Below are 27600 nucleotides of genomic sequence, written 5' to 3'. Positions count from 1 at the left end.
TCAGGGCTCTCTGTTATGGCTGTACAAGCAGCAGAAAGGCAGGAGTGTAGCCAGTGCCCCATGAGCAGGAAGTGCTCGATGTGCCATAGTTGGAACTGTTTTTAAAGAGAACTATGTGACCATCTCTCAAAAACAGTATGAAGAGAACAGTTCAAAGTGTTATTCTTAAATAGTTAAACAATGTCTATTACTATCTTAACATGTGCAAGCTATAGCTTACTGAATGCATACAAAGATACAAGTCTATACAGATGGACGTCATTTTTAAAACCTTTTTGGGAATTTATATAAACAATATTAAACATGTCTTCTCTTAATATCCTTTCAGATTCCAGATTTATTGCTCTTGCTCACCTGGAACTTACCAGTTTTGACCTGCTTTATAACTCAATGATCAAACTATATATGCTTTTAATCCCAGCTATGCAATTAAGGTGTGGCATTTACTCAAACTATGTGAAGAATGTTTAACACTTCATATACTGTACTTCTGCACATTAGGCATCCATACAGCCCATGACACTTGTACTGTTTTATTATATACCTGTTACGCACTGCCTTTCCCCCCATTGAATAAAGATCTTGTTGTACCAATACCTGGTATCTGCATACCTGTGTTCAGTAACATTTGTTACTGATAATAGCTGCTATTGCATTTAATGCCTTTCCGTACCTCTAGATGGTGGTTGGATTTTTTATGATTTCTTTTTATTCCTTTAAATAAAAAATTGTTTACTTCAAAATTTCTAACACACAGTGAAAAAAAGATTAGTAAATTGGGGAGGGTTAACCTCATGAAAACCACACGTAGAAAGATACATAGAAACAGTGTTATGATGTTGCAAACTATAAATGTCTATATTTTCTCCTTCCATTTCCTTCAGGTTACCTTTGTTTCAAGCCAGTGCTTTTGCATTCTTAGCACCTGCCAGAGCTATCCTCTCCTTGGAGAAGTGGAAGTGTAATAACACAGGTAAATGCAAGTCATGTATGCTTGTGGAATTTTAACCATATGATAAATCATCTAGATAGTTGCAAATTAGATGTCCCATTTTGAGTTGACATATCAAAAGGTATGTCATTGACCTCTCTTTGGGGATGAGTGGAGAGATTAGGAGAAATGTATGCTTTTCTGCTTTTGAAAAAATGATTTTGTAAAAATGCTGTTGTGGAGTTCTGATTTTCTTTTAGTGATTTCTATGTCAAATGCGCTCGTCTTGTAGATGAAATGTTTAAAAAAAAAAAAGAGAGAGAGAGAGAAGCTAATTATATCAGGAAAAAAATCTTTGGCTTGTAGAGCTAAGGACAATAAGGTGGATTTTTTGGTTCAGTAAGTGGGGTATAGCAGTGGTACAGGCCTATTACTAGATGGATATAGCAAAATTGTTGATAATGCAGAAAAGGCAGACGTGTTCAATAAATATTTCTGTTGTGCATTTGGAATGAAGCAGGATGATGTATTCTTGTCACATGAGCATTTTGAAATACTTTCCAGTCTATTATTAATTAAGAAGGATTTGAAACAGCTACTAGGGATAAAGCTTTTTAAATCAGCAGGATAACTTGCATCCATGAGCTATAAAAGATCTGGCTGAGGAGAAAACAGGGAAAATTCAGAAAAGTGCTAATGTTATGTTAGTATTCAAAAATTAAAATAGTAGTACTATATCTATATCAAAACCTAGGTGAAGTGGAATAAGAACTGTCTAGCTGAGAGATGTTAAAACATAGTTGTCATTGGGGAATCACCATTGAATGGGATTATTTCTAGTGGGGTTCCACAGGGATTAGTATTAGGTCCAATGCTATTCAGCATTTTTGGTCAACAGTCTGGAAGTGAATATAAAATTGCTGCTAATAAAATTTTCAGGTGACCCAAAGACCAGCTGAATAGTAAATAATGAAGATAGGGCAGTCATCTGGATTGACTGGTAATCTGGGCCCATACAACAAAATGCATTTGATTGGATTAAAACACCAAGCTGTAACTCTAAGAATAAGGTATGAAGGCCATGCTTACAGAATGGGGGATTGTATCCTGGCAACTAAAAAGGAGTTAGAGGTTATAGTAGACCAGCAGCTCAGCATGAATTCCTAGTGCAATGCTGTGACACACAGGGCTAATGCAATCCTGGGATGTATCAAAGGGATTAATGAGTAGGAGTAGGGAGATGATTGTTACCACTGTACATAGCGTTGGTGAGACCATTGTTGAAATACCGTGTAGTTATGCATACAGTCCTGATATCCGCATTTTAAAAAGTATGTTGAAAATTTGAGGTTGAAGAAAAGAGCCACAAAACATTATTTGAAGGCTGGAGAAAATACCTTGGAGTGAGAGATTTACGGAGCTCAATCTGTTTAGTTTATCACAAATAAATAAAAAAATTGAGTGATCTGATTAAAGTGTATAAGTACCTCCATAGGAAGAAAATACCAGGTACTAAAGGGCTGTAGTGAAGATAGACAGAACAAGAACCAAGGGTTGGAAGCTTACACTGGACGAATTAAAATTAGAAATTAGGAACACAGTTTTAACACTGCAGGTGATTAAACATTGAAAAAAAATTTCAAGGGAAGTGGTGGATTCTTCATCTTTTGATGTCTGTAAATCAAGACTGGATGCCTTTCTGGAAAATATGCTTTAGTAAAATACAAGTTATTGGGCTCAATACAGGAATAATTGGACAAAATTCTATGGCCTGTGATATACAGGAGATCAGACTAGAAGAGCTAATGGTCCCTTTTAGCCATAAACTCTATGAACTAGATGTTTACCTGTTATCCCTGTATAGTAAGCCTGGCTTTTGAGAGCCAGGTTTTTGTTGTTTCTACCTCAATGTCACCAATTAAATAAGCAAACAAAACTATAGGCCAAATTTGGCCTTCAGTGTCTCTTGTGCCAACCCCAGTGTCTTGAAGTTTTCCATAGGTGCATAGTCACCTTTTAGATTAAACCTGACCATCTGGTCTCTCTTTAAATTAAAAAACTGAAGTGGAAACTATGTCATTGCTCTCAGTTCAGTTTTTTACAGTAGATTTTAAGAGCTTACGTGTGCAGAATGAGACAGCTTGATTTGGGGAAGGGAAAAGCAGGTTAAAGGATAGAAAGAGACCGTTTCCAACTATCTCTTATAGGCCCCAGATCCCTTTAATTAATTGTGACCCTCTTACTTTCACTTCTTGCTTTTTGATCTAAACCTGAAATGAACTGTTGCAAACATCTGAGAAGGTAAATATCCAAGTCTATAGTTCAGAAAATCAGGGCCTGGATGTTATGAAATTACACACACATTTTCAGTGTCCATGGCAGTAAGCCATGCTAAGGTATGCATTAGTAGGCTAGGTGGTGGTTGAAGATGATCTGCTTTCAAGTTGATGCATCACAGTGCACTGAAGTGTGTGTTAGCCTAGAAGTACACACCCTGTTGTGGCTTATTCCTGTATTAGAGATCAAATGAGATGCTGGTTTCAGTTTACTGTTGCTCTGGACCATTTCTAACCTTCTAAAGGGGTCAGACCGAGCTGTTGTTACACTCTAATGAACTAGCTAAATTAGTAAATAACAAATGTTTGACTGTTTGAGACATTGTATAAAATCAAGTAATTCTCCTGATGAAAACATTCCCATTCAGTTCTTACTGGGGTGAAAAGAATCCAGAATTGACCCTTATATTTGGCAAATTAGGATTTTCCACTCTGGTGTAATGGGTGGAATTGGAGGCTAGCCCTTAGGAAATGCTGCCTTAGTACTCTGAGGATGTGTCTATGCTGCAAAGAAAAACCCATGGCTGGCCTGTGCCACTCAAGGGCTGCAGGGCTGTTTGATTGCCCTCTAGACTTCTGGGCTCAGGCCGGACCCTGGTCTCTGGGACCCTCCCACCAAACAGGGTCCTGGAGCTGGTCTCTGACCCTCCCACTGTACAGGGTCCCAGAGCCTGAGCCCAGAAGTGTACACGGCAAGGAAACAGTCACATAGCCTGAGCCCTGCGAGCCTGAGTTAGCTGGCACAGGCCAGCCATTGGTGTCCGGCTGCCGTGTAGACAGACTCTGAGAGCTGATTGCTGGGACTAGAATGTTTCTGATTCTCAAACATCGATCCGTCTAAAAAATAAACTACTGCTGAAGTATTAGGTGAATCTTTCCCTTCCTAAATAATAAAAACACTCTGAAGGGGACACAGAAATTAAAATGTGTTTTGTTTTTTATTCCTCCAAGATGTAACAGTTACTAATGGAACAACAGAGCTGCTGCACACTGAACATATCTGGTACCCCAGGATACGAGAGGTAACATAAGTAGCCTTTCTCCGTTGATCATCCCATTTCAGTTAAGGTTTCTCATCCATACCTCTATATGTTCTTGTATTTTAAGTTTGTAACTTCTTCCTCCACTACCATTCAGTGTGAATATATCCCATTATCTGCTTCGTGCAAATTTTAACCGTTCCAACTTCTTTATGCATGACTGAAAATGGAATGCAACGAGTCATTTACCACGTTCAAAAAGACACACGGTACAATACACAAGGGAGACTAACATTCTGCTGCTTAGACTGTACCGTTTGTGTAAACCAATAGCAGTTAAACACTTTATCAAGCCGCTTGCCTGCCCTCGCTCAGCAATTCAATAAGCTGTTCCCCAAGAATAATTATCTGCAGTTCGCATATCACTTGACATCAAGGTTTCTAAAGCTGGATACAGTTCTGATGGAGATGTTGATGCTCCCCAGAGACTTGCTGAGTCTGCCCAATTCCTTCCCCACCTCCAGCATTTCAGTATGAACTTGCTCGTGTCCTACAGAGCCCAGGATGGGGGTTGTGCGCAGACATCACACTACAGAAGGATAGGTGGTAGCATAGTCCAATTGAGGCATGTGTCATGGAACTTATCTCCCATCCCGTCGCTTTGGGCTGCCAATTTTTCCTCGATTTAAAACAACCCCTCTCTCTTCCCCATGTTCAAACCATAGCTACATCCTGCCAAGAGCCCTGCAGCCAAGAAGGCTGGCAGTCTCCTGAGACCACAACGCTGCTCTATGCCAGCTTCTAAGGAGCACTTGTGACCAATGCAGCATACGCTCTGCCCCTAGGAGCTAAGAGCATCTCACCTCCGTGGCGCCACCAGCCCTTGCCGGTTCGATCTGAGAGCTTAAAGGTTAGCCTGGAACCCAGGTCTCCTGTATGACAGTGTGATGTACTATCCACACAACTGCCAAACTGGCCCATTGGTCTGTTGGGTAATAGTTTTGTGGAGAAAAACATAAGTGTTATACGTAAGCAATAAGTCACTTAAACTCATAATTAGCTGTTGTATGACGAAAAACAGTTTGCTTAGGCCTGCTTTGTCACTGAATTCTTTAATTGCAGTTTATAACCCAGAGCCGAAAAAACATATTTAGTGTATCCATTTCAAACTTAATTGACCTGTATTTTTTCCCATTCTTTGTGTGTTCAGATCCAAGGGGCTATTATCATGTCCTCCTTAATAGAAGTGGTGATTGGCTTCCTTGGCCTTCCTGGAGCTCTCCTGAGATACATTGGACCTCTGACAATTACACCAACTGTGGCTCTGATTGGCCTGTCGGGTTTCCAGGCTGCAGGGGAGAGAGCAGGCAAACACTGGGGTATTGCTATGTTGTAAGTACCCTTGGCTATGGTTAACTGGGCTGCATTATGAAGTAAGGATGCATACCGTTGTCACTCCACAGTGGTTCTCCTGCCCACGTCAGGGAGTGGTTTGCACAAAGACAAAGGATAGGACGTAGCCTTTAGTAGTAATTAGTGTTTTGGTAGTTTATTGTATAGGTTTCCTGCGTTCCCATTGAACAATGGTTAGTGAGGAAATATACACAGCTTTAGCAACTCTCAAGTTTCCAACTGTGGGTGGACTTCTTGCCTCCTCCCCCATTCCATTTGTTGTTAGGGAACAGCAATTAAATAGTTAAGTATCAGCCAATCAATAAATCCTGTCTGTCTCCTGCAATGCAGAAATTTGTACAAGACTGGAATGTGTCAGTCAGCTAAATTCAACATATTTAAAAAAAAAAAAAAAAAAGAGAGAGAGAGAGCAGCTGACCTGCAAAAAAAAAAAAAAAAAAAAAAAAAAAAAGTCTCACGTGAAAATACCATGACTGTTATGACATGCTACGAAGAGTTGCGTTGCTAACTTGGGAGACAGAAAAGTACCTGTGAATGAACTGTCCTTCACTAAACAGGCAGTTAATCCTGTTTTACAGGGTTTTTAATTTCCCAGACAGTTTTCTGACCTCATTTGTTACTCAAATCAGAGTCCAAGGCTGAAATAATTTACTCTTAGGATGCATCATAGTGTGTTGAGCACTGAGTGAAGATTGGGAAACATGAGTTCCTAGATTGTGCTTCAGTTGTGCATCTAGGATGCTGGTCTGTTTGGTGAATAAGGCCTGTCACTGTTCAGGACAGCTCCACATGAATTCCCCCTGCATTGTCCAGTAAGGGCACCCACTCTGGGCTCCAGGCTCTTCAGCTGTTACCTCTTGAATGAGACCTGTGTCTCTCTCCCTCCAGACTGGGGATTTTCTAGTCTGCATAGTTCCCTGCTTACACTGTGAGTTCCCCAGCAAGCCAAACTGCCTAAACAGGCCTGCATCTGCACTTTTTCTCCTCAGAGGCTATAAACAGCTGTAATTGCCCACTTATAAGTTACCCCGCAGTTCTTTGTAAGCAAGAACCTTTGTTCTTAAGATGAAAGCATTACAGAGAAAACCTTTTAAAAACAATAAAACTCTTCATGCATGCTAATAAGTTTACCAGAAATACCTTCCCCCTCCTCCTCTCCCAAATCCAGCTAGGGCTCTGGCAAGTTGATCAATCCTTCAGGCCTCACAAAGGGCTTTTTCTGTGGGTACAAGTTCATCACTGCTTTAGCTGAGAACAAGCACACCCATGAATAAGTCCATCTCTCCTGTATACAGGTTGGATCTTTGAACTTCAGATTCTGAGAATAGACAATCAGCAGACCATGATTCTTTCCTTGGGGTTTAACTTCAAAAAGTTGGGTCTGGAGGTGGGAATTTGCATTCGCATTTCCTAGGAAACTCACTTGTTTGTTCCAGAAGTTTCTTCTTCTCTGGCACATTATTTAAAATAGTTCTTTGAAGCTCATCACACTTTCTAGGGCTTTCATTGGCCAGGTTTTCCTTCCCCACTCCTCCCTCCCCCAGTGAAGTTGCATCCAATCCCACAATAATACATAAACTTTGTGTTCAATACAATGAACTCAAAGATGCTTAAACTTAATTCAATAATATTTTTCAAGAATATTGCAGGAAAATTGCCTTGTCACAGGGCCTTAGGGCAAAATATTCTAATTTAGTTATAATACTTCTGTGTTTACTTAATGTCTTCCATCCAAGGATCGCAAAATACTATACAGAGACTGCCAGTAAGCCTCAATATTCCCCCCTGAAGCAGGCCTAATATTATACCCATTTAGTAGATCATCAGGTTGAGACACAGAGGTTTACTTGTGTACGGTCCCAATGAGGCAGTGGCAGAGTTGGAATTACATTTCGAGTTCTGACTCCCACTTCTGTGCTTTAACCACTGAATTAGGAAGCTTGTAACATCTGCCATGTTTGGGTAATCCAGTTTGTTAGTTTTTATCATTACTTTTATTTAATACTATCTGCAACCAGTTGAACTCTGGTTTAGGGTGAGCCTGTTACACTTACTAAAGTAGTCCATCTTTCAGTAATGTCTTTTTTTGAAGAGTGCAAGATGTACCTCAAATGTAAGGAAAGGTACCTTTTATCATTCATACTTTTGCAAGTATGAATGACACTACTCCTGCACAGAACATTCTGTACCTGGAGTTTGAGAGAACAAAGCCTGTTTTTCTTCTGGACTAAAGATGATTTGGAACAGGAAAAGATGGAAAGAAAAAAGCTTAAAATCTTTGAATTGGGAATGTAACCTACTCCTAGAATTTCAAAAAGGGTTTATATTTAGGACAACTTAACTCAAGTTTTTATGTAGTTTACATTCTGATTTGACTCATTAGAGCTAGACTGGCTCTCAAGATGAGGACTAGTTCAAGGTCAACATCGAATACAGTAAGAGACTATAGAAGCATATGAGGTGACTACTTTGGGTAGGACCTGGAATAGGCCTTCATTCAGGTCATTTGTTAGTAATTTTTAGGCATTAAGACTGTTCTCCACTATTGTGAGCTTGAGTAAAATATGAAATACCGTGCCTTATTGATCCTCTTCACAGTATGAGCAGCAGTGACTTAAAATCTTACAACAGTGCTAAATTAATATTTTTTTAATCCTTCTAAGCTAGAAGTTTGCACTTGTGACCCAGAGGCAAGTCCAAAACTCGAATCAGATGCTTTGGCCCAAGAGAAATGGTTGCTTAATACTAGGGCTTATAGGCATTATTGTAGTACAAGTAATAAACAGTATTATTATTAACACTAAAGTTTGAATAGAACTTTGAATATTGGCCTGCCTGGCCTTCAGGTGGGGAGGGGGAGAGATCATGATTTTTGTTTTTTGTTTGCCATCATAAGTATCCTATTCAACAGAACAGTGTGGGTGGTTTTAGCAGTTCATGTTGCCCTACAACTCTGCATTACACAAGCTGCACCTTCCCCTGCTTTGTGCTATCTCTAAATGGATATGCATTTCTTTCACTTTTGAATACTTTCTCCTTCTTTCTGTTATTGGACTCCCAGAAGACCCGACTTGTTTTCAGAGAAAAAATGTGTTTCCTGTAAAAACTTAGCAGTGGGATGGGAATTAGAGTATGGCTTCACCAGGACTTACTTTCCATAAATCGATTGTGCAGCTTTTATGTATTAACCTAAAGGATAAGTGAATTATACCTCTGTGCCAGAGAGCCAGCACAGGTTCTGTATATCACTTAAACCCTATTTTGAGAATGAGAGTGGTGTGTAAGCCTTGAGCTGTCCTTCTGCATAGTGGTGAAATTTCACCCTGTGCTAATGTGTAACTCATTAATCTTTGACCATTGCACTCACACGTTGGAGAGTGAATACACCACAAAATTGGAGCCTTTGAGAGCTGATGCCAGAACTGACTTTTGGTAACTTAATTGACTAATGTTTGTAAAGTGCTTTGGCGATGATGGGCTTTATGTAAGTACCAAGTATTAAGATCTCTCCATGTACTTGCCTCCAGCCTGTCTATGACCTCCCCTTCTGCGTATTTAGCAGTGAGACTTCATAGAGTCCTAAATCTCTGTGCTTTCACATAGTCCTGGCTATGGATAGTGGCAGCACCCTAAAGACAGGAGTTATAGAGAACAATATATCTCTCAATTGCAGTAGCTTTCCCATCTCTGAAAATGCATCTCTCAGTGGCCTAGATCTCTTAATCTCGCTCCCTCTGTTCTGACCTATTTACCTCTAGCTGTATTATGACACTCTAAAGCATGTATACAGATTTTATAGTATTAGCTTTCTCATTACAATGGCTTCATACTTAAATTATTCATTTTCTCTCTGTAAAGATGTTTCATCTTGGTTAAGCATCAAAATATGCTGCTATACCTTGGAAGTAGAATGTCCACAAGAGATGACAATATTATATTCATAATGGGAAGGATTTTTAATGTACTGATGCGAATGATTTATGGCCCTTTTTTTCTCTCCCTCAGAACTATTTTCCTAGTGTTATTGTTTTCTCAATATGCAAGGAACGTCAAATTCCCCTTACCAATTTACAAATCCAAAAAAGGATGGACAGCCTACAGGTTGCAGCTTTTCAAAATGTTTCCTGTAAGTAATTCCATTTGTCTTTCATTTAGGAATAAAATTGCTTTTGGTTTTTCCATACCACAGGTTATGGTGTAATAAAGTCTGAAGGGACTCTTTGTTTTTATCTGAAGTGGTGAAGACTGTTCTGATTTTTCTTTAACCAGCACAGCAGATCACAAAAAATAATAATAATGGGGATAACAGCACAGATGCACTTTTAAGAAACGCCACAAAATTTCTCATTTGGTACAGGAAATGGTGACAAACCTCTAGTATTATTAGTCCCCATTCTTGCAGCTGGCTCCATGTGGGCTCTCCCCTGTGCCTGTGCAGAACCAGTTACAGGGTCCAGGGTAGGAAAAGGGGGAGTGAAGGAGTGTGTAGGGGGAAGGAGGGGTTCACATCTTAAATTCAGCTTTCAAAAGTAGGGGGTGATAAAGTTCACTATCTTCAGGCTTTCTGTAATATGCACTTGAGTTTATGTGAAAAGCTTCCTTTTATGTTTTTGTTAAAATAAAAACTAGTGCAGTAATTCCTGAAGTACTCATTTTGGAGGCATTCCCTGTTTTAAGAAGGGGAAAAAGTCGACTTTAAAGCTTTTCTAGATGCAGTTTAATTAAAGGATAATCTATCCAACAAGTCCATTATAGGATTTATTATTCTGGTTTTAAGAATGTCTGATATGTAGGTCATAGAGGTTTGCATGAACAGTTCACTATTGATGGATATTTCCTTGTTGATAATTGGCTAAAGTGTGTTCACTTTAAATATCTCCTTCTTCTTCCTTCTCTCCCCCCCCCCCCCCCCCCCATCCCCAGATTATTCTGGCTATCCTGGTGTCATGGTTGCTTTGCTTCATCTTTACTGTGACAGACGTCTTTCCACCTGACAGCACAAAGTATGGGTTCTATGCTCGCACGGACGCTAGACAAGGAGTGCTGTTGGTAGCACCCTGGTTTAAGGTTCCTTATCCTTGTGAGTATGTTATAACATGTGTACGTGCTGGGAATTAGAAGTATGCTCACAAGCATCCATTCAGTGTTCCCTGCTAACAATACTGAGCAAGTCATACCAATGACTTCTCATATGTTTAGACAATCAGAGGGATGGACTTTTAAACTGACCTATAGAAACCAGGAGTTTTAAACCTGGTTATGACTTTCCCTTTACATACAAAAACCGCACAAGTCGCAGGGTCTCATTCAAAGAGGTGCTGAGCACCGTCAGCTCACGTTTCCTGGAGTAGGAGTTGAGGACCCTCAGTACCTCACAGGATATAACCAGATAACTATTGCTGTTTAATAACTAACATCTGCTTTTACGTGTTCTCCCACAAAAGAGTAACCTTTGACCAATGGATACGGCAAAGTAACTACTGGGATTCCCAGGAAAGGATGGGTTTAATTTTCCTTACACGCACTTGGTGATATGCAGTTTGTTGCGCAGCAAGCTGTTACTTTCATACACTCCACTGCTAATAGTACTGTAAGATAGAGGTGATGTGGCAGGTGCGTATAGCTCCTGTTAAGCTGCTGAAGTCATTGAGAGCTATAGTAAGAACAAATGGATACACGTGTCTCGATTTTAAGCCACCCGAGAGCATCACTTAAATGCACAGGTTTGGGGTTTTTTGTGTTGTTTTCCAAACTGAGCACATTTCTTCTCATCCACTTCTGATAATTATGATGAAAATTTTCAAATTTGGGAGCCTGAAATTGGGCACTACAATAGAAGTGGCCTGGCTTTCAGAAGGGCTAAACTCCCATTGTTTTCTGTGGGAGTCTGAACAAGTCTGAAAATTAGACCACTTCTGTTGATTGGCTTAAATAATAAAGATCAATATCAAACTTCAGGCATCAAAATTTGAAATTTGGTGTCTGAACTCCCTTTCTCTGTGCTAGGTGAATTTCCTGAGCACTGCACAATGTCCAAATGGATGTATTACAGCCCGGTAATTTTAACCGATTAAGTGCTGCAATGTATCTTTCTGCTTTTGAAATGTGATAGTGGGTTGGAGAAACAGGATACTTGGGGCATACATTAATTTTATAGTTAAACCATTAGACACTTATTCTTTTGCCGAGGGATCTAAAGCTTAAAATTGATATTGGGGGACTTATCGTCACATTTCTCATTAACACAAATTGCAACCAAATTTAATTGTGCCCCTTTGAGGTGAAAGGAGCAATACCAGAAATGCATAGAAATACTATCATACAGAAATGAGGAACCTGCGTTTTGGTTTTTCATGTGCTTTAGTTCATATTTAATGTTTTAAAGAAGTAGTTTCTGAAGTATGTTCTGTAAAATGTGATGTGAAGCAAATGAAGATTTTTGGTGGGAGATGGGGGGCTGTGAGGAATTGGGTTGTGGTATTATTTTTCAAATCGAAGATGTATTAGACTTCCCTGGATCTCTCATTAATGTATGCATAACTTAAACTGCTTAATTGGAAGTGTGCCTCTGTCTTTAAAAAAGATGAAACCATCAAGGCAGTGGTTATGAAAATAATGGCAAGATTTTTCTTCTGTCTTAAAATCAGGCTTATTTTAGTATTGTGAAAGTTTGGAGAGTTGGGGTGTTGGCATTTGGATAATCACAGCTGGTAGTTTTTGTCTTTTTTTTAGATTGTTAGCCCTTGAAGGCAGAGACCAAATGTGCAAACAAATCATAATTCTGTGATTAGCCCACACTGATCTGACTTTCAAGCTGCAGCTCAGATCATTGAGATTTCTCTTGAATGTCAACAGTTTGTTTTTAAACATGGCCAAGCCAGTTAAAATGGTTAGAGTCTCTAAAAACTGTAGTGGTTTACATTTAAGCAAGTGTGTTTGCCTCTCATATCTAGTTGAATTAGAGTTTTAATGAATGATCTTCATAGTCAATAGTCATGCAATCTGCAATGGAACCAGTGGTTTTACATCTTAATAACTAAATTATTGTCTTCAGTAGAACAAAAGAGATTTCAGTTTTCTTCTCTTCACAGTTCAGTGGGGGTTGCCAACGATTTCAGCGGCTGGAGTAATAGGAATGCTTAGCGCAGTTGTTGCAAGCATTATAGAATCAATCGGAGATTACTATGCCTGTGCAAGGTTGTCTTGTGCTCCTCCTCCACCTATTCATGCAATAAATAGGTAAGTCACTTGGAAAAGAAATAAGTATAGTATTTTCTGTTGTCATGACTGCTTTGTACTCTGGCTGAGACAGAGTTTTGTTATCACATATTTTGGTATCACATTTTATAAGGTGATCAAGTCTAGAACCCAATGATCTGATATCTAAAACATAACTATTTTGAATTGAGCTGTTTTAATGAAAATAATACTCAAAGCCCAATCCTGAACCTGTTGAACTCAATGGAAGTTAGACTTATGGCTTCAGTAGGAGCTGCATTCATGTATATCCTAATATTGTCATTATCATATTGCTGGAATCATTAAAATATTTGGGCTTTAAATTCATTATAAGTAATCAATGTCTGTATCTTGTTAAATGCAACTGAAATTAAATTTTAAGAGTAGAGAGTAATTCTAAACTTTGATTTTTCTGCTTCATTGTATTTTCCTAAATTGTTTTATGAATGTAGATATCTGGGATGTGGCAACAAGACCCCACTGTGATTAGTTAGATGTACCTACGTGTTGAAATGTTCAGTGGATCAGCACTTGGGGACGGGGACCATGATAAGCATCTACTTAGTGTGCAGCCATTTAATACATTTTGAAGTGAGAATATTTAATCTAAATTTTAACTCTTTTCCCTTCATGAATTACAGAGGGATTTTCATTGAGGGTCTTTCCTGTGTTTTGGATGGAGTATTCGGTACTGGTAATGGATCCACGTCGTCTAGCCCTAACATCGGAGTCTTGGGTATCACTAAGGTACATGTTCTACTCTGCTCAGCCAGTAATCAGTTCCCTGAGTATTGCTTAATCTTGTAGTACTCTGGCTCTCACCATTTATATTGTTTCATGACATAACCCTCTACAGAGAAGTAATGCTCTCTTGTATCTTGTTGTGCAAACCATCTGCCACACAATATTTTGAACTTCCTTAATCTGTCTACACTGGGCATTTTCCTGTCAAAGTGTCCATTATGAATAAGAGACCTTAAAACCTTTTCTTCATTTTGTCAAAAGCAGTTAGAAAACCTATTTCCAGAATGTAACATAAGATCAATTCGATCTTCGTGCAAACAAAGTTGATTTTACAGTTTTCAAATTGGTTGGGCTCTAAAGTAAATAGAAATCAATGCTCTGGTATGTATCCTTGCTGTGAGGTAATTCATAACAATGACTGAACATTTTACACACCGCGTAATACAATGCAAACCTTAAGGTCTTGTCTACACTTGGGGGGAGGGGAAGGGAGGGTTGTTTAGCCACCTGTTTAGCAACACTAGTGAAATCCCCTACTGTGCAGCACACCTATACTGGGAGTTTGCCCTGGTGCTGTTTCCTTGATGTAGCTACATCAGAGGTTAAAAACCCCATTGTAGGTTTAAATTAAGTAGACACCTGGCATTTGGCCTCGGCTTTTTATTAGTTTTTAAAGCACCTAAAATGCTTTGGATGCTATATTTCTATGTGTATTTTGAAAATGCCCTGTGCTTTAGGCTTGTTCAGCAAAGTATGTCGGCATATGCCTAACTTTAAGTAGATAAGTCGTCCTGTTAGTGGGCCCCCCGCTACAGAAAGGATGTGGACAAATTGGAGAGAGTCCAGCAGAGGGCGACAAATGATTAGGGGGCTGGGACACATGACTTACGAGGAGAGGATGAGGGAACTGGGCTTATTTAGTTCGCAGAAGAGAAGAGTGAGGGGGGATTTGATAGCAGCCTTCAACTACCTGAATGGGGTTCCAAAGAAGATGGAGCTCGGCTGTTCTCAGTGGTGGCAGATGACAGAACAAGGAGCAATGGTCTCAAGTTGCAGTGGAGGAGGTCTAGGTTGCATATTAGGAAAAACTATTTCGCTAGGAGGGTGGTGGTGAAGCACTGTAATGGGTTACCTGGGGAGGTGATGGATTGTCCATTCTTGGAGGTTTTTAAAGGCTGTCTTGACAAAGCCCTGGCTGGGATGATTTAGTTGGTGTTGGACCAGCTTTGAGCAGGGGGTTGGACTAGATGACTTCCTGAGGTCTCTTCCAAACCTAATCGTCTATGATTCTATTCTTAGAATTAATGGGTACGGTTCACATGCTTAAGTAGGCACATGCTTTAGTAATTTCCTGATTTGGGACCTTAGAATACATACTGATTTGTTCAACCTCCATTATTAATATTGTTAAGGATATCCAATTACTAAGAGTAACCATTTGTTATAGATGTGCATATTTTTGTCAAATATTTGGCATAAGTGATTGTGGTGTTTGAACTCAGAAATAAGATCCAGCTTCTTCTAGCAAATGAAAATAGAAGATGTACACAGCATCTACTGGCTCTGATGACAAATCACAATATATATTTCATTTACAACAATTGTATTAAATTGTTTTAGTTAAATTCAAGATCTAATTTTCAAACTCTTTGGGCAGTACAGAGGGATGGCTTCATTTTCTTACATACATACACATAACCATTCTGGAGCATCTCTATCCATTTTTTTTTTTTCTCCACTAAACACAAGTGTATTTGCTTTGGCTGAGAATAGAAATTCTAACAGCGCCATCTGCTGACTGTATCTCTCTTCTCCTTTTTATTATTGAAGGAAATTCCATAGGAAAAAATTAGTGTAAATATTTATAAAAAGATGTTTAATTATAAAAGGTTTACTTTGACCAAATCATCTCAATTTCTACTGCCTAATTCTCATGGGAGTTAGCATAAGGCAAAGGTCCAAAGTGGCATGTAAACTTAGTATGGGGTTAAAAACCTAATTGCAGGCAGGTCTACACTCCGGGGGTGCATAAGGGGAGGGAGCAAGCAAGAGCATGCCCGCCAATAATTGCCCTGGGGTGGGGGCACACAACGTGCCCCTCCGAAATTGGTCAACTTTTTTATTCTTGCGCATGCCCATCTACACTAGCGCAGGTGATTTGGCACTCTATGAACTAAAATTGCATAGGGTTCTTTGAGCCTATACCAGTGTAAAATCTGTGGGTGTAAAATATACCCCTGTGCAGAGTGCAGCACGAAGCTCATGCACAGTTTAAGGTCCAATTTTGAGAGCTTAAGTGGCACTTGGATAGGTCATAGGCCTTATGTTAGACCCCTGCTCAGGTGAATTTCACTCTGTGAGGAGAATCGAGTGGTGCATCTGACTACAGGGCAAAAGCTTCAGGCATCTTGCACTACAAACATTCATGATGGAAAGGATATTAAATGTCAATAAGATACTAAGTGTCAAAGGGGTAGCCGTGTTAGTCTGGATCTGTAAAAAGCGACAAAGAGTCCTGTGGCACCTTATAGACTATGTATCGGAGCATAAGCTTTCGTGGGTGAATACCCACTTTGTCGGATGCAGGTAGTGGAAATCTCCAGAGGCAGATATAAATATGCAGGCAAGAATCAGTCTATTTATACCTGCCTCTGGAGATTTCCACTACATGCATCCGACAAAGTGGGTATTCACCCAGGAAAGCTTATGCTCCAATACGTCTGTTAGTCTACAAGTTGCCACAGGACTCTTTGTCGCTTTATATGATACTAATTAGCTGTACGTGGTTTCCACTGGTTTTGAAATAAAAACCGTTTTTGTTCAGTTTGTGTCTAAGTGCCTGGGAACGTGTACTCAGATCTAATTCAGTTCTGAATAAGATGTTTTCAGTAACACACTACTCTCAGTGGGATTCAAATCCCAGTTGAGACTTCATTTGTTTAATGCCTAAAGATTGAATGTTTATATGTCAGTTTCCTTTTTACTGGCTGTGGGTGTGGTGGTGATTCAGTTCTTACCCAGTGTTCACGCTCCATCATAAAGTATTCAGTAATGTGAAAGGGATAGCAAGTCAGAGGGAAATTAATACTATACAAATAGGGAAATATTTTTAATCAAGATATTTTGCAGAGTTGTTTGCATTGCTAATCCACTAAATAACTAATGTTGACCAGCCTGGCTTATCTTTGCAATTGGTCTCTTTCCACATAGCAGGTAACATTGAGAATGATTAAGCAGTGAAGAACATTGTGAAAATATTCTCCTCTACCCACAAAGGCATAATGTGTTTATTTTTTAAATTCAAATGATACATAATTGCAGTATGAGCTGCTCCTGATTGTGTCTGACCCTGTTAGTACCCAAGCACTTTGAGAAACTAATTGTTGCTTATGCTGAGTGTCCCTTTTTGGGTGAAGCACCCTGTTATACCAGTTGGCTCAGTTAAGGGCTCAAGCATTGGAAACAGCCACACATAAGAGTGATTTTTGTTACTTATGTTCTGTATGAAGCTTAACATTGCTGAATTCAAAACCTCTAAAAGGTTATGCTGGGAACAAATTTTCAAACGTACCAGAATTGGGTCCTGTGCATACAAATATGTATGTATGTACACTAGGTCTCTCTCTAGTTCAAAACACATTATACTTGTGTATAAATGTACAATACAACATAAAATATAGAGTAATACTACACTATAGGTTGCATAATTAAAATATAAAAACATTATGGAAATGGAAATACTAAAGTTCCTGCAATATTAGCTGAGCCAAATTCTGCAGGTAACAAATTCTGTAGCTGCTTAAAAGAGAGATGACTTAAAATGAGTTACATGATTTCAGGCAGGGAAATTACACCTGTCTGAAGTGAATGGAGGTGAGGCAAAAATTCACACTGTTGCTGTTACCTGGTGATATGTTTTTCTGCAAGGCTGTGTTAATGTGGTGCCAATGCAAATGTTTACGTTTTGTTCCCATTTGTTATAATCATCTTGGGACACCCAGGTACAATTTGTGTTACATGGTTGATTTTAATTTTTGTAGATGGGACCAAACTACATCAAGGAAACCATGCTGGGCAAGGTTAATGGTTCTGTAGTTTCAAAACAGCTTACAGTCTAAATATTAAGCAAAACCAAACCATATTATGTCACAGTTGAAGTACAACTATGTTCCAGCTGTGAAACTTGAGATATTTGTAATACTGTGCAGCCAGTATTTTAAGAAAAGTGTGGGGGGGAAATCTAAATGGAAAATTGAAGCAGCTGGTCCTAAAATTGAGATCTCTGCTGTTTTTGTTCCTCTGATGATCCCGTAGGGTGTAGGTTTGGCGGGGGCGGAATTGTGCTGTGTGTTCCCTGGAGAATTCAGAGTCTCCCTTATGTATATTGTCTCAGCCAGAGCAGCTATTGTTGTGCAGGGTTACTTTGCTTTGTGATGTCATGAAGGGCTACAGGAGATTGCTGGGCTCTGTTTGGAGAGAATTTCAAGAGGGATTAGACAATAAAATATAGTTTGTTTGTTTGTTTTCTAGTATAAAAAGTAAGACATTAAAGTTGGTGTAAATGTGCATTTTTCTGAAGTATTCTGCTTTATTCCTCTCCCATTGTGCTTTGTAGGTTGGAAGTCGAAGGGTTATTCAGTATGGTGCAGCCTTCATGCTCTTACTTGGAATGGTTGGGAAGTTCAGTGCGCTGTTTGCATCCCTGCCTGACCCAGTGCTTGGAGCCCTCTTCTGCACCCTCTTTGGTAAGTGTCTATTTCTCTGCTTCTCTTCATATGCTAGTTGATTGTTTGACAGCCTTTGACCTCAGTGGTGTGTATCTGTGGATGTTAGCTAACCTTTGAACAAAATTATTGAACAAAAAGGAGAGAGAGTCTAAAAGTTCTTACTTTTGATTGTTTTTGTTTAGGAATGATTACAGCTGTGGGTCTGTCAAACCTCCAGTTCATAGATTTAAACTCTTCGCGTAACCTCTTTGTACTTGGATTTTCCATCTTCTTCGGACTTGTCCTTCCAAGTTATCTCAAACAAAATCCACTGGTTACAGGTACAAACTTGTGATTCATTCATGTGAAAATGCTGTACCGAGTGAAACAAGGGCTAGTGATAAATACTTTATTTAAAAAAAGACATCAGGGTCTTGCCTACAGTAGGATCACTTTGCCAGTATAGGTATATTCAAGTGTAATGTACCAATAATGCAGTCCTAGTGTGAAAGCAGCTTATCGGAGCAAAATTGCACATTTCCTGGCATAGCTTATTCCATGTGCAGATTTGCCAGAATAATTAGGGCTTTTGCTGGCACAGCTATGTTGGCCAGGGATCACATCCCTGACCACCATAGTTATGCTAACAAAAGTATGTAGGTGTAGACCTCGACTTAGAGCCATAAGTAAAGGAGCAGATATGTTCCCAATACAGAGAGCTGATGAGATGGTGAGACCCAAGAAGATTGTTCCAGATGGTGTGGAGATGACTTTCTCACCTCATCTTCTGTGGGTGACATTGGAGAGGGATGCAGGGCCTGGAGAGGACCCATTGCTAGATGGGTGGAAGAAGAGTTGCGAAAAGGGTGCATTTAGAAAGCTAGAGCTAATCTATAAACGGTTTTAAAAGCACTGGGGAAAACATTGAACTTGATCTTGAAATGTGGGTATTTGTTTTAACCTTTGACAAGACTCTGGTGCTTCTGTCACTTGCAGATGTATTTTAGTGAGAGAGCACCTCAAAATTCAGTTTATTTCAGACTGCTTAATGACTGAATTCTTAACTAAACCGTGGAGAAGCTGTTTTGATTTCTGGCACCACTGGGATTGACGCAGATATGTAATCTTTTGAAGAAAGTGCCTGAACCAGAACCATTTGTTTTGGTGAAAGATACAAGTCTAAACTCAATTTTAATCATGCTGTTTCAAAAGCAGATTCAGAGGCTAATCTAGCTGTTCATTTTGGCTGAGATTTGTTTTAAGGAAGCAGGGAGAAGTAAATTTAAAGCAATAATAGAGTAATCCTTAATGAAGAACCTTGTAAACTACTTGCCATGCCAAGGAATGATATTAATAGTTGGGCTGTTTTGTCAACATCATTTTTAAATTTGAAAAAATCTCATATTTTTTTATCTTGTAGTTTTTTCATTGCATTAACAAAAGTGTCTCCCATATATTTATTAAAGAAAACGGTGTTCTAAGCAACCTGAAATGAATTCCTTTAGGGTTAGTTTCCTGACTGATTTAAATCCAGACCTGTAGATTCTAAAATGAGTAGGTAAGGCACAGACTTCCCTCAGTCCTACATACTAGACTAGATTAGTGGCAGATGCTCCTGTAAATCGTTTGCAAGGACCTACGCCTCTGCTCTTTGCTTATTCAAGCAAGGCTCCTCTTGAGCTCGCTGGGACTTTTGCCTGGTTAAGGTACATGAGATCAGGCCCCCAAATAGGGTGTTCACATGTAAAAACTGCAAATCCTGACCTAATTCTTTCTTTTTCTAGGAATAGCAGGCATCGATCAAGTATTAAACGTTCTTCTCACTACAGCCATGTTTGTTGGCGGGTGTGTGGCCTTTATTTTGGATAACACCATTCCAGGTCAGTTTTGTGACAACTTGTTGTATTTGAAATTTAAATGGCTTCACTTGCCTTTCTGAATGAGTATTCTCACTGTTAACTGGGGAGGCAGCATGGCTTGGAGATTAGAACACAGAACTGGGATGCTGGAGACCAGAGCTTAATTCTTGGCTTGAATTCACGGACTTGCTGTGGTGCCTTAGACAAATCATTTAATGTCTCTATGCCGAAAGGGCAATGTAAGTTAAAAGATGTACTGATGATTCCGAAATGAAACCAGGGAAAAGAACAGACTGTTGAAGCCACCTCCTTAGTAGAAGATCATATAAGGCCTGATCCTACTTCCATCAAGTCGCCATTGAATGAAACCAGGGAAAAGAACAGACTGTTGAAGCCACCTCCTTAGTAGAAGATCATATAAGGCCTGATCCTACTTCCATCAAGTCGCCATTGACATAGGGCTGGTCTACACTGGGGGGGGAGGAAGAGAATCAATCTAATTTATGCAACTTCAGCTCTGTAAATGACGTAGCTGAAGTCGACGTACTTAGATCTACTTACCCCGGTGTCTTCACTGTGGTGTGTCGATGGGAGACACTCTCCCGTCGATTCCCCTTGTGCTTCTCGTTGAGGTGGAGTACCGGAGTCGACGCTAGAGCGATCGGCGGTCGATTTATTGCGTCTATACTAGACACAATAAATCGACCCCTGCTGGATCGATCGCTGCCCGTCGATCCGGCCGGTAGTGTAGACAAGCCCTTAGTGGTGTAGGAGCAACCCTGTACTAGAGGCTCTACCTTTGCAGTGAAGTTCTGTTTTTCCCTCCCGAGAATACTATATGTCTTCCTGTATTGGCTGCTTGTGGAACATGATGTCTTTTTGAAGTAGAATGAGTTTTCTCCCTCCATTTTTTTTTATTTAACTTCAGGAAGCCCCGAGGAGAGAGGAATCCAGAAATGGAAGAAAGGCGTGGGCAAAGGCAGTAAGTCCCTGGAGGGCATGGAAACATACGATTTGCCCTTTGGCATGAACTTTATCAAAAAGTACAGGTGCTTCAGCTTCTTGCCCATCAGTCCCACCTTCATGGGCTACACATGGAAAGGCTTCAGGAAAAGCAGTAACTGCAGGAGTTCAGATGAAGACTCTGAGGCTACTGTATAGCCTTGGTTGCAATTATATTATCTCGTTGTAGTAACAGATGTATTTGCAGTTTCTTGCTGATTAAGAAGCATTAAAATATATGTTTTGTATATCTGCATTTAAATTCTGGAACCAGAGCTGAGACAGATTTAAAAAAAAAAAAAAGCTTTCCTGTTGTGGATGGTGATGGCTCTATATAGTGTGTCTGGTTGCCTAATTGGTTACTGATCTGGGTAAAATTTAAGTGCCCGAGTCCCATTTTCAGAACAGGTTTAGGTCCCTAAGTGCCTAACTCATTTTTGAAAATGGAACTTTGACTCCTAAATTACTTAGGTGCTTTTGAAAATCTTATCCTCTGATTATTTTATTTAAATCATCGGTGCTGGTGTTTTCAGCACTTCCACTGCTGGCAGTTAGTTGTGCCAGTAAATTTGAATGTGTGTGAAATGAGTAAATACCATTTTATTCACTTGTAAAACACAGACACCAATATCAAGTCAGTTGTATTTTTTTCCAATTATAGCTCATACATTCCATATTTTTTCCACACAGCCACCTGTAACTCAGACATTATATTATTGTGGCTAATGGTTATATCACTAGAATATCTTCCCAATCATCGACAGTGCATTCAGAGATTTCCAGACAACAGTTTCCTTACTAAATTACGCCAGATAAAAGCACTGATTGACCCATGTGATCTATTACTGTGCAAGAATCACTTCGATATCTTTTAGATATGTTGCTCTTGTCTACCTGGCAGCTTGCCACCTAACTGGTGCCTGAGTCTAAGTTCTCTTTAAGGGAAGTGTCAACTTTATTTTTACTTGGATAGGGAACTATTTAACTTCAAGACTGTTACATTTTCTTAGCCCAACAGCATTTATCATTACAATACAGTGCATATATCCACTTAATCACAGACTCTTCCTGAATGAAAATGTGAATTTGTCTAAGCAGCCCCATATATGTAGAACTCAACAGGGCAAAATATCAGCATTTGCTTATTCTGACTTGTACCTAATTTTCTTCATCCTGTTCAGACTATCTCTGTCTGACTAGCGCTGCTTGAGTAAGAGTGGCCTATGTATATGTTGCCTTTTTTCCCTCCTCTGGGGACTAACAAAGCAGCTCTTTGTTTTTACAAGTGGATTTTTTAAATAGCAGAGACACTACATTTGGCATCATCATCCACTGGATGGTTTTAACGGGTATTGGGCCCAGTGATGGTGCCATTCAGATATTTTTTTTCTGGAATAGCCTCAGCTCTGATGTTATGTGGATGTTAATGCTCATCATGCATTCATAATTATAAGGTTTTATTCATGTTTAATGTTCTTACTATTGCAAGTTAGTTTTAGACGTAAGTGTTTCAGTGTGGCCCAAAAAAGCATTTTTAAGCTGTGGAGATCATCAGGGAAGTGTAGTGTAATGTACTCTTAAGGCCAGTATGCTCTACGATGCTTGCGTTTTGTATCTCTGGATAAAAAATAAAGGTAGATACTGTAATTCACTAATATATTTATCAAAGTTGACTACTGGACAAGAGCAGTAAATTTTGTTATTGAAGCATGGAAGGGCTGGGGTGGGGGAGGGGAAGAAAATTGCTTAATGGATCAGTATTGAATAGTGCAGAGTCAAAATGAGTCCATTGATCTAGTTTTCAGTATGTCATGGCTGTTTACGCAACATATTTTTATACAACTTTTTCCATAACAAACCATGTATTTGTTCTTGCTCCCAGGAACTTTCAGTAGTTTGCAGTTGTGGTGTCAATTGGACTTTGTTGAAAGCCAGTTAGAAGAATTATTGTGTAATAGACAAGGTTATGTTACCTGTAGTGCAAAGCTGCTCTTCTATTTTCTATTTTGCTCTACAGGCAATGAGGGGTTATAGAAATTACCCGTCTCCTTAGGAACGGATTTGGCCAAGAGCACTGATCAGTAACACTAAGCTTCTAAATTTTCCACCTTTTATTTTATGTGCAACCAAAGATGTGAGGGAGTTTCAATTAAAAAAAGAAAAGCCATTTGTTTGAGGTGGTTATAATCATGTAAAATGCCAAAGCTGGTTCATTCATAAATGTGGGGTCAAGGAGGCAAAAGTTTGAATTAAAGATGATGCCACTCCTTAAAAGCAGACTTCTAATAGTACATGTTGTTCTGTGGACTGAGCAGCGAGTGTCATGTTTGAGGCTTGTCTCATCTTTTCCCAAAAGAGTGTGTTAATGTAAGGCAGTGGAAAGAAACTAAAATCTTACAACAACTTTAGGAACCATTTGGCTACCTTACAAGATTGCTGGCAGAACAACTTGCATGTTAATCTTGTAATGCCAGGCAGCTTGTGCGTTCTTGTATTAGCGTGACACATCATGCAGTAGCAGACAACACAATGGGAAATCCTGACTTGAAAATTAAATAGATTTTTTTCCTACAAGATCTTACTTTGGATGAAGTAAAGCGCTTCTGCACGCACACACAGAAATGGCCTCTTTAACATGTTTGAAAGAACAACCACTTTAAATAGTCTTTAGGTGCTGCATGGTAGTTTGAATCAAATAACAGTTCAACCATCGTTCTGAGGATTTGTTTTTCTGAGATACAATACCATTCTTGACAGAAGAAAGTACATTGGATTATGGAAAGCCAGAGCCTCCTCCATCTAAAAACTTATAGTTAGATTATTTCCTGGTCCTACCACACTGATTCCATTGATTGGGTGAGAGAAGTTTAGCAAAATATATACTGGAGGATCACAATGTTTAGCTGACATGCTTTGCTTTTCTAGCCACCTTGAAAACTAGTATTTAATGTGGTTAAGCAGTCCATTTTGCAACCAAAATCCTGAAACATTTAACTTCTGAGAGAGGTGACTTCTTGAATCCTCTTCTTTTAAGAAAGCTAATGGTTAAAGTTGAGCCTTAATTTTGCAAGGACAACCAGAAGAGAGCTGATGAAACACTGCTTATAGCAAAACGTTTTAACAAAATCACTGGTAGTACATTTAACATCTGATGTTAACTGCAGCACCCAGAATGTTAGATGTCTCTTTGTGTATATCTCAGATAAGAGTGGGGAAAAACCTCATGTGCACAGTTTTGCCTTGGGAAGAGAAATCCCCCTTCCTTCTGTGCGTCTGTTTCTGAGAGGAATCTACAATTGCCAATCAAATACTAAGTGCAGATTTTTAATACCCTTGTTTATGGTAGGAGAGTCCACACCCCTGAGAAAACAAAACACTTAAAATTTGAATTTTGGTTAGAATGGTGTTGAAATGCTGTTAACTTCAGGTGATGCAAAGTTTACCACATGAGGTGCTGCAGGCAGATAGGTTGCAGAGTTTTGCTCTAATTTTGAAAAACAGTTGGATACTTTAAAAGTTTCTTGTTTACGTTTATACTTAAAGGGGTAAGTTGGTGGAGGAGATGGGAATAGAAATATGGTTGTTATTGCAATACTATGTTTTTGCTGTATATGTAATTGCCTTTCTAATTGATAAATCAGACAATAGTGTATAAAGAAGAAAACACCTACTAAAAGGACTAGAAAAAGATGAGGTGTTTCAACTAGATTTAAATATAGAATGGCAAATATTCATGGCAAAATAGCATTTTGTCATATCAAAGGTGTATAACTATATTCAAAGCAAAATAGCTTTGGGGCTTTTGTAGCCAATCTTTTATTGTATTGATCTTTTTGGTTAAATTAAGAGCTCTTGCTAACAAATTTTCTAAATAGAACATTGACAAATTATGCATCTTCAAAATTACGTTTCATAGCAAATTTACCTCTATGACTGACTAATGTCATATTAGGATGTATTGACTGACTAGCTTGATCAGTAACCTATTGGGGAAAACATTACTACTTGGGATTTGCTTTACACCTTTTAATACTGACTTTCAATATGGCAACGTGGTCTGTACGTGAATATTGCAGTATTTTATTTCCATATATTAAAAATAACATTTCCACTCAGGATAATTTTCACAGATTTCCTGGGAGGGAGTGGTATGATTGTCATGACAATGTCATGTGATGATAGAATTTCTTCATTGACGAATCTATAGTAGTTGTGTATACTTTATTTACCCGTGTTTGTTATTCCTGAAAACTGAAGGGTTTCTTATTGTTCACCTCCCTACTGAAATATCATTACTTGCAAAGTAGAATCAACACTTACAAATTGAAATCCTTGGTACTATTTATACAGCAAGAGGTGTCAGGTGAGAACAATCCGTTATGACAATGCCTTCATACCAAAACAGTGTCCCAAATATTCACTAGGTTAATATCACTTATGGTATAAACAGCACTACAGGCACATGTGGTTTACAAATAGCCAACATCTGATGGTTTAAGTTAGCCATTGGATGTTTGCATACAATCCAAAGCAGCTTGTGCTAACATAATTTAGATCTGAATAAAAATGCCTGATGGACCAGCACAGCCTAACTTTATTTTTTGTAAGTGGCCTTCTCAAACCAAAAAATATCACTTTTTCCTCTCCAGAAAATCTTCCAGTGGTTTGTTTCCCATTTGGTGCATGTCTTGTAGGACTTCTTGCTCAAGCTTACGTTAACCTTCCTGGACGTGGGAGAACAAATATTGCATGTCCACCTCTTTATATAGCTGTTTATAATACTGGAGGAGGCCACACGCTTGCCAGTATTTAGCTTTCCACCCATGAATCTTCTATACAACATAGTGCTGGGCTGCTTTAAGTGTTCGGGATTCATATTTAGCAACATCCAAACCATTCCTGTCAGGTTACAATTTGATTGTGACTGTGCATTGTCATCGGTATTTATTAATATCAAAGATGTATTTAGACTTGCCTCCTGTGTTATCTGGCATTTATTGTGACATCTTTGCATCTTGCTGCCAGTCCAAATTATTGTACTTTGTCTGTTTATAACAACCTTTGGCATAACAAACTATTGACTGTTCTTAGACAGTGGGGATAAATATTTTTCCATGAGTTGTTTTTTTTTTTTTGTGACTGACTTTGGCTGTAAACATTTTTATTTTGTTACATACCAAGGGTTTTCTGTTTTTTTTTTTTTTTTATTTTTTGAGACGTGTAATTCTTTTATGAAGTTTTCGTATTTTGTTTTTCTAACATGGCTTCATTAAACGTTTAAATATTTAAAAAATATGTAATATTTGGACCAGATGTTGTGAATAATAGTAGATAAAGCTATTTTATTCTGTATTTTTAAAGCCTTTCAGTATAAATAAACGCTGACATAGATGCAACTTGGCAGTTTGTTGGTAGTACTCATTTTTCAAGAAATATGGAACTTGCACAAAGAGAAGCAGTGGCTTATTTATAATTTGTATTTACAGCAATGTCTTGAATCTTCCAGTTGAGATTGGAGCTCTGCTATGCTATGTGCTCTACAAATACATAGAGGCAGCCCGTAGGCTTACATTCTAAATAGACAAGATAGGCAAAGGGTGGGAAGGAAAACAAGCACACAGATAGATCACAGAGCAGGTCATTAGGAGAGCTTGGAACAGAGGCCCTCTTCTGGTTCCCAGTCCAGTACCCTGTCCGCTAGACCACAGTGTGTTCCTTTAATTCAATTTAAGGGACCAATGAACAGATTAATATTAAGATCCTAAGGGAATGTGTTTATTTTCCTTTTTTACTCCCTACCAGCGTATGAATAGACCAAATAGCTGTTCCAGGGCTTTTGTGCTATTTTCGCTACTATTTTTGCATGGCTTTTGAAAGCAGCAGAGGTGATGCATTACAGCTGCCAGAAATCAGACCAGTATGCTGCTTCCTAGCCTACACAAAGAGGAGTATGTGGTTGACAGTTTTTATTAGACAAGCTATTCCTTAGAACAAAGTTGTTTAAAATACAAATAATTGCACAATATGTACTGGTTTTGTGTGTGTGTGTGTGTGTGTATATATATATATACACACACACACACACACATTTGGTTCTTTGGAGGTTTGGTTTTAAGAGGGTATGTCTACCCTCCTCCCCCCAATCACCACTTTGAATATTGTATTCTAAACTATACAGGATGCTGGTTCTTCAGCCTGGACTTTTGATTATAGAATTTACTACTATTGCACTCAAAAGTGTTCACTCTCCTAACCTGATTCAGTCAGTTGCTATTACAAGAATTGGATACCTCTTGTCAGGGCGTTTGCGAGGCATGAATAAAAAGGAGGAAGTATCTGAATGAGAAAAGCTCAAGCCAGCTCGTTAAACTTGGACCCTATTGAGGGAGG

At 39.0% G+C, this 27600-nt stretch overlaps 1 protein-coding gene across 6 annotated transcripts in view; it reads left to right on the top strand.

Annotated features, from left to right (window-relative positions):
* The window catches only part of SLC23A2 (solute carrier family 23 member 2), a 135939-nt gene extending 109329 nt beyond the window's left edge, over positions 1 to 26610 (top strand). For all 6 annotated transcript variants that reach the window (XM_054017818.1, XM_054017815.1, XM_054017816.1 and 3 more), the window contains 11 exons: positions 885 to 973; positions 4219 to 4289; positions 5458 to 5639; positions 9666 to 9786; positions 10584 to 10740; positions 12752 to 12899; positions 13541 to 13646; positions 18259 to 18388; positions 18553 to 18690; positions 20134 to 20229; positions 21137 to 26610. In XM_054017818.1, coding sequence (XP_053873793.1) covers positions 885 to 973; positions 4219 to 4289; positions 5458 to 5639; positions 9666 to 9786; positions 10584 to 10740; positions 12752 to 12899; positions 13541 to 13646; positions 18259 to 18388; positions 18553 to 18690; positions 20134 to 20229; positions 21137 to 21369 — 1471 coding nt within the window. In that variant the 3' untranslated portion in view covers positions 21370 to 26610. The remainder of the gene's footprint in view (positions 1 to 884; positions 974 to 4218; positions 4290 to 5457; positions 5640 to 9665; positions 9787 to 10583; positions 10741 to 12751; positions 12900 to 13540; positions 13647 to 18258; positions 18389 to 18552; positions 18691 to 20133; positions 20230 to 21136) is intronic.
* The last annotated feature ends 990 nt before the right edge of the window (positions 26611 to 27600 follow it).

The sequence above is a fragment of the Malaclemys terrapin genome, chromosome 2 (genome assembly GCF_027887155.1).
Source record: "Malaclemys terrapin pileata isolate rMalTer1 chromosome 2, rMalTer1.hap1, whole genome shotgun sequence".
Lineage (NCBI taxonomy): Eukaryota > Metazoa > Chordata > Testudines > Emydidae > Malaclemys > Malaclemys terrapin.
This window is presented reverse-complemented; position numbering and strand designations above follow the sequence as displayed.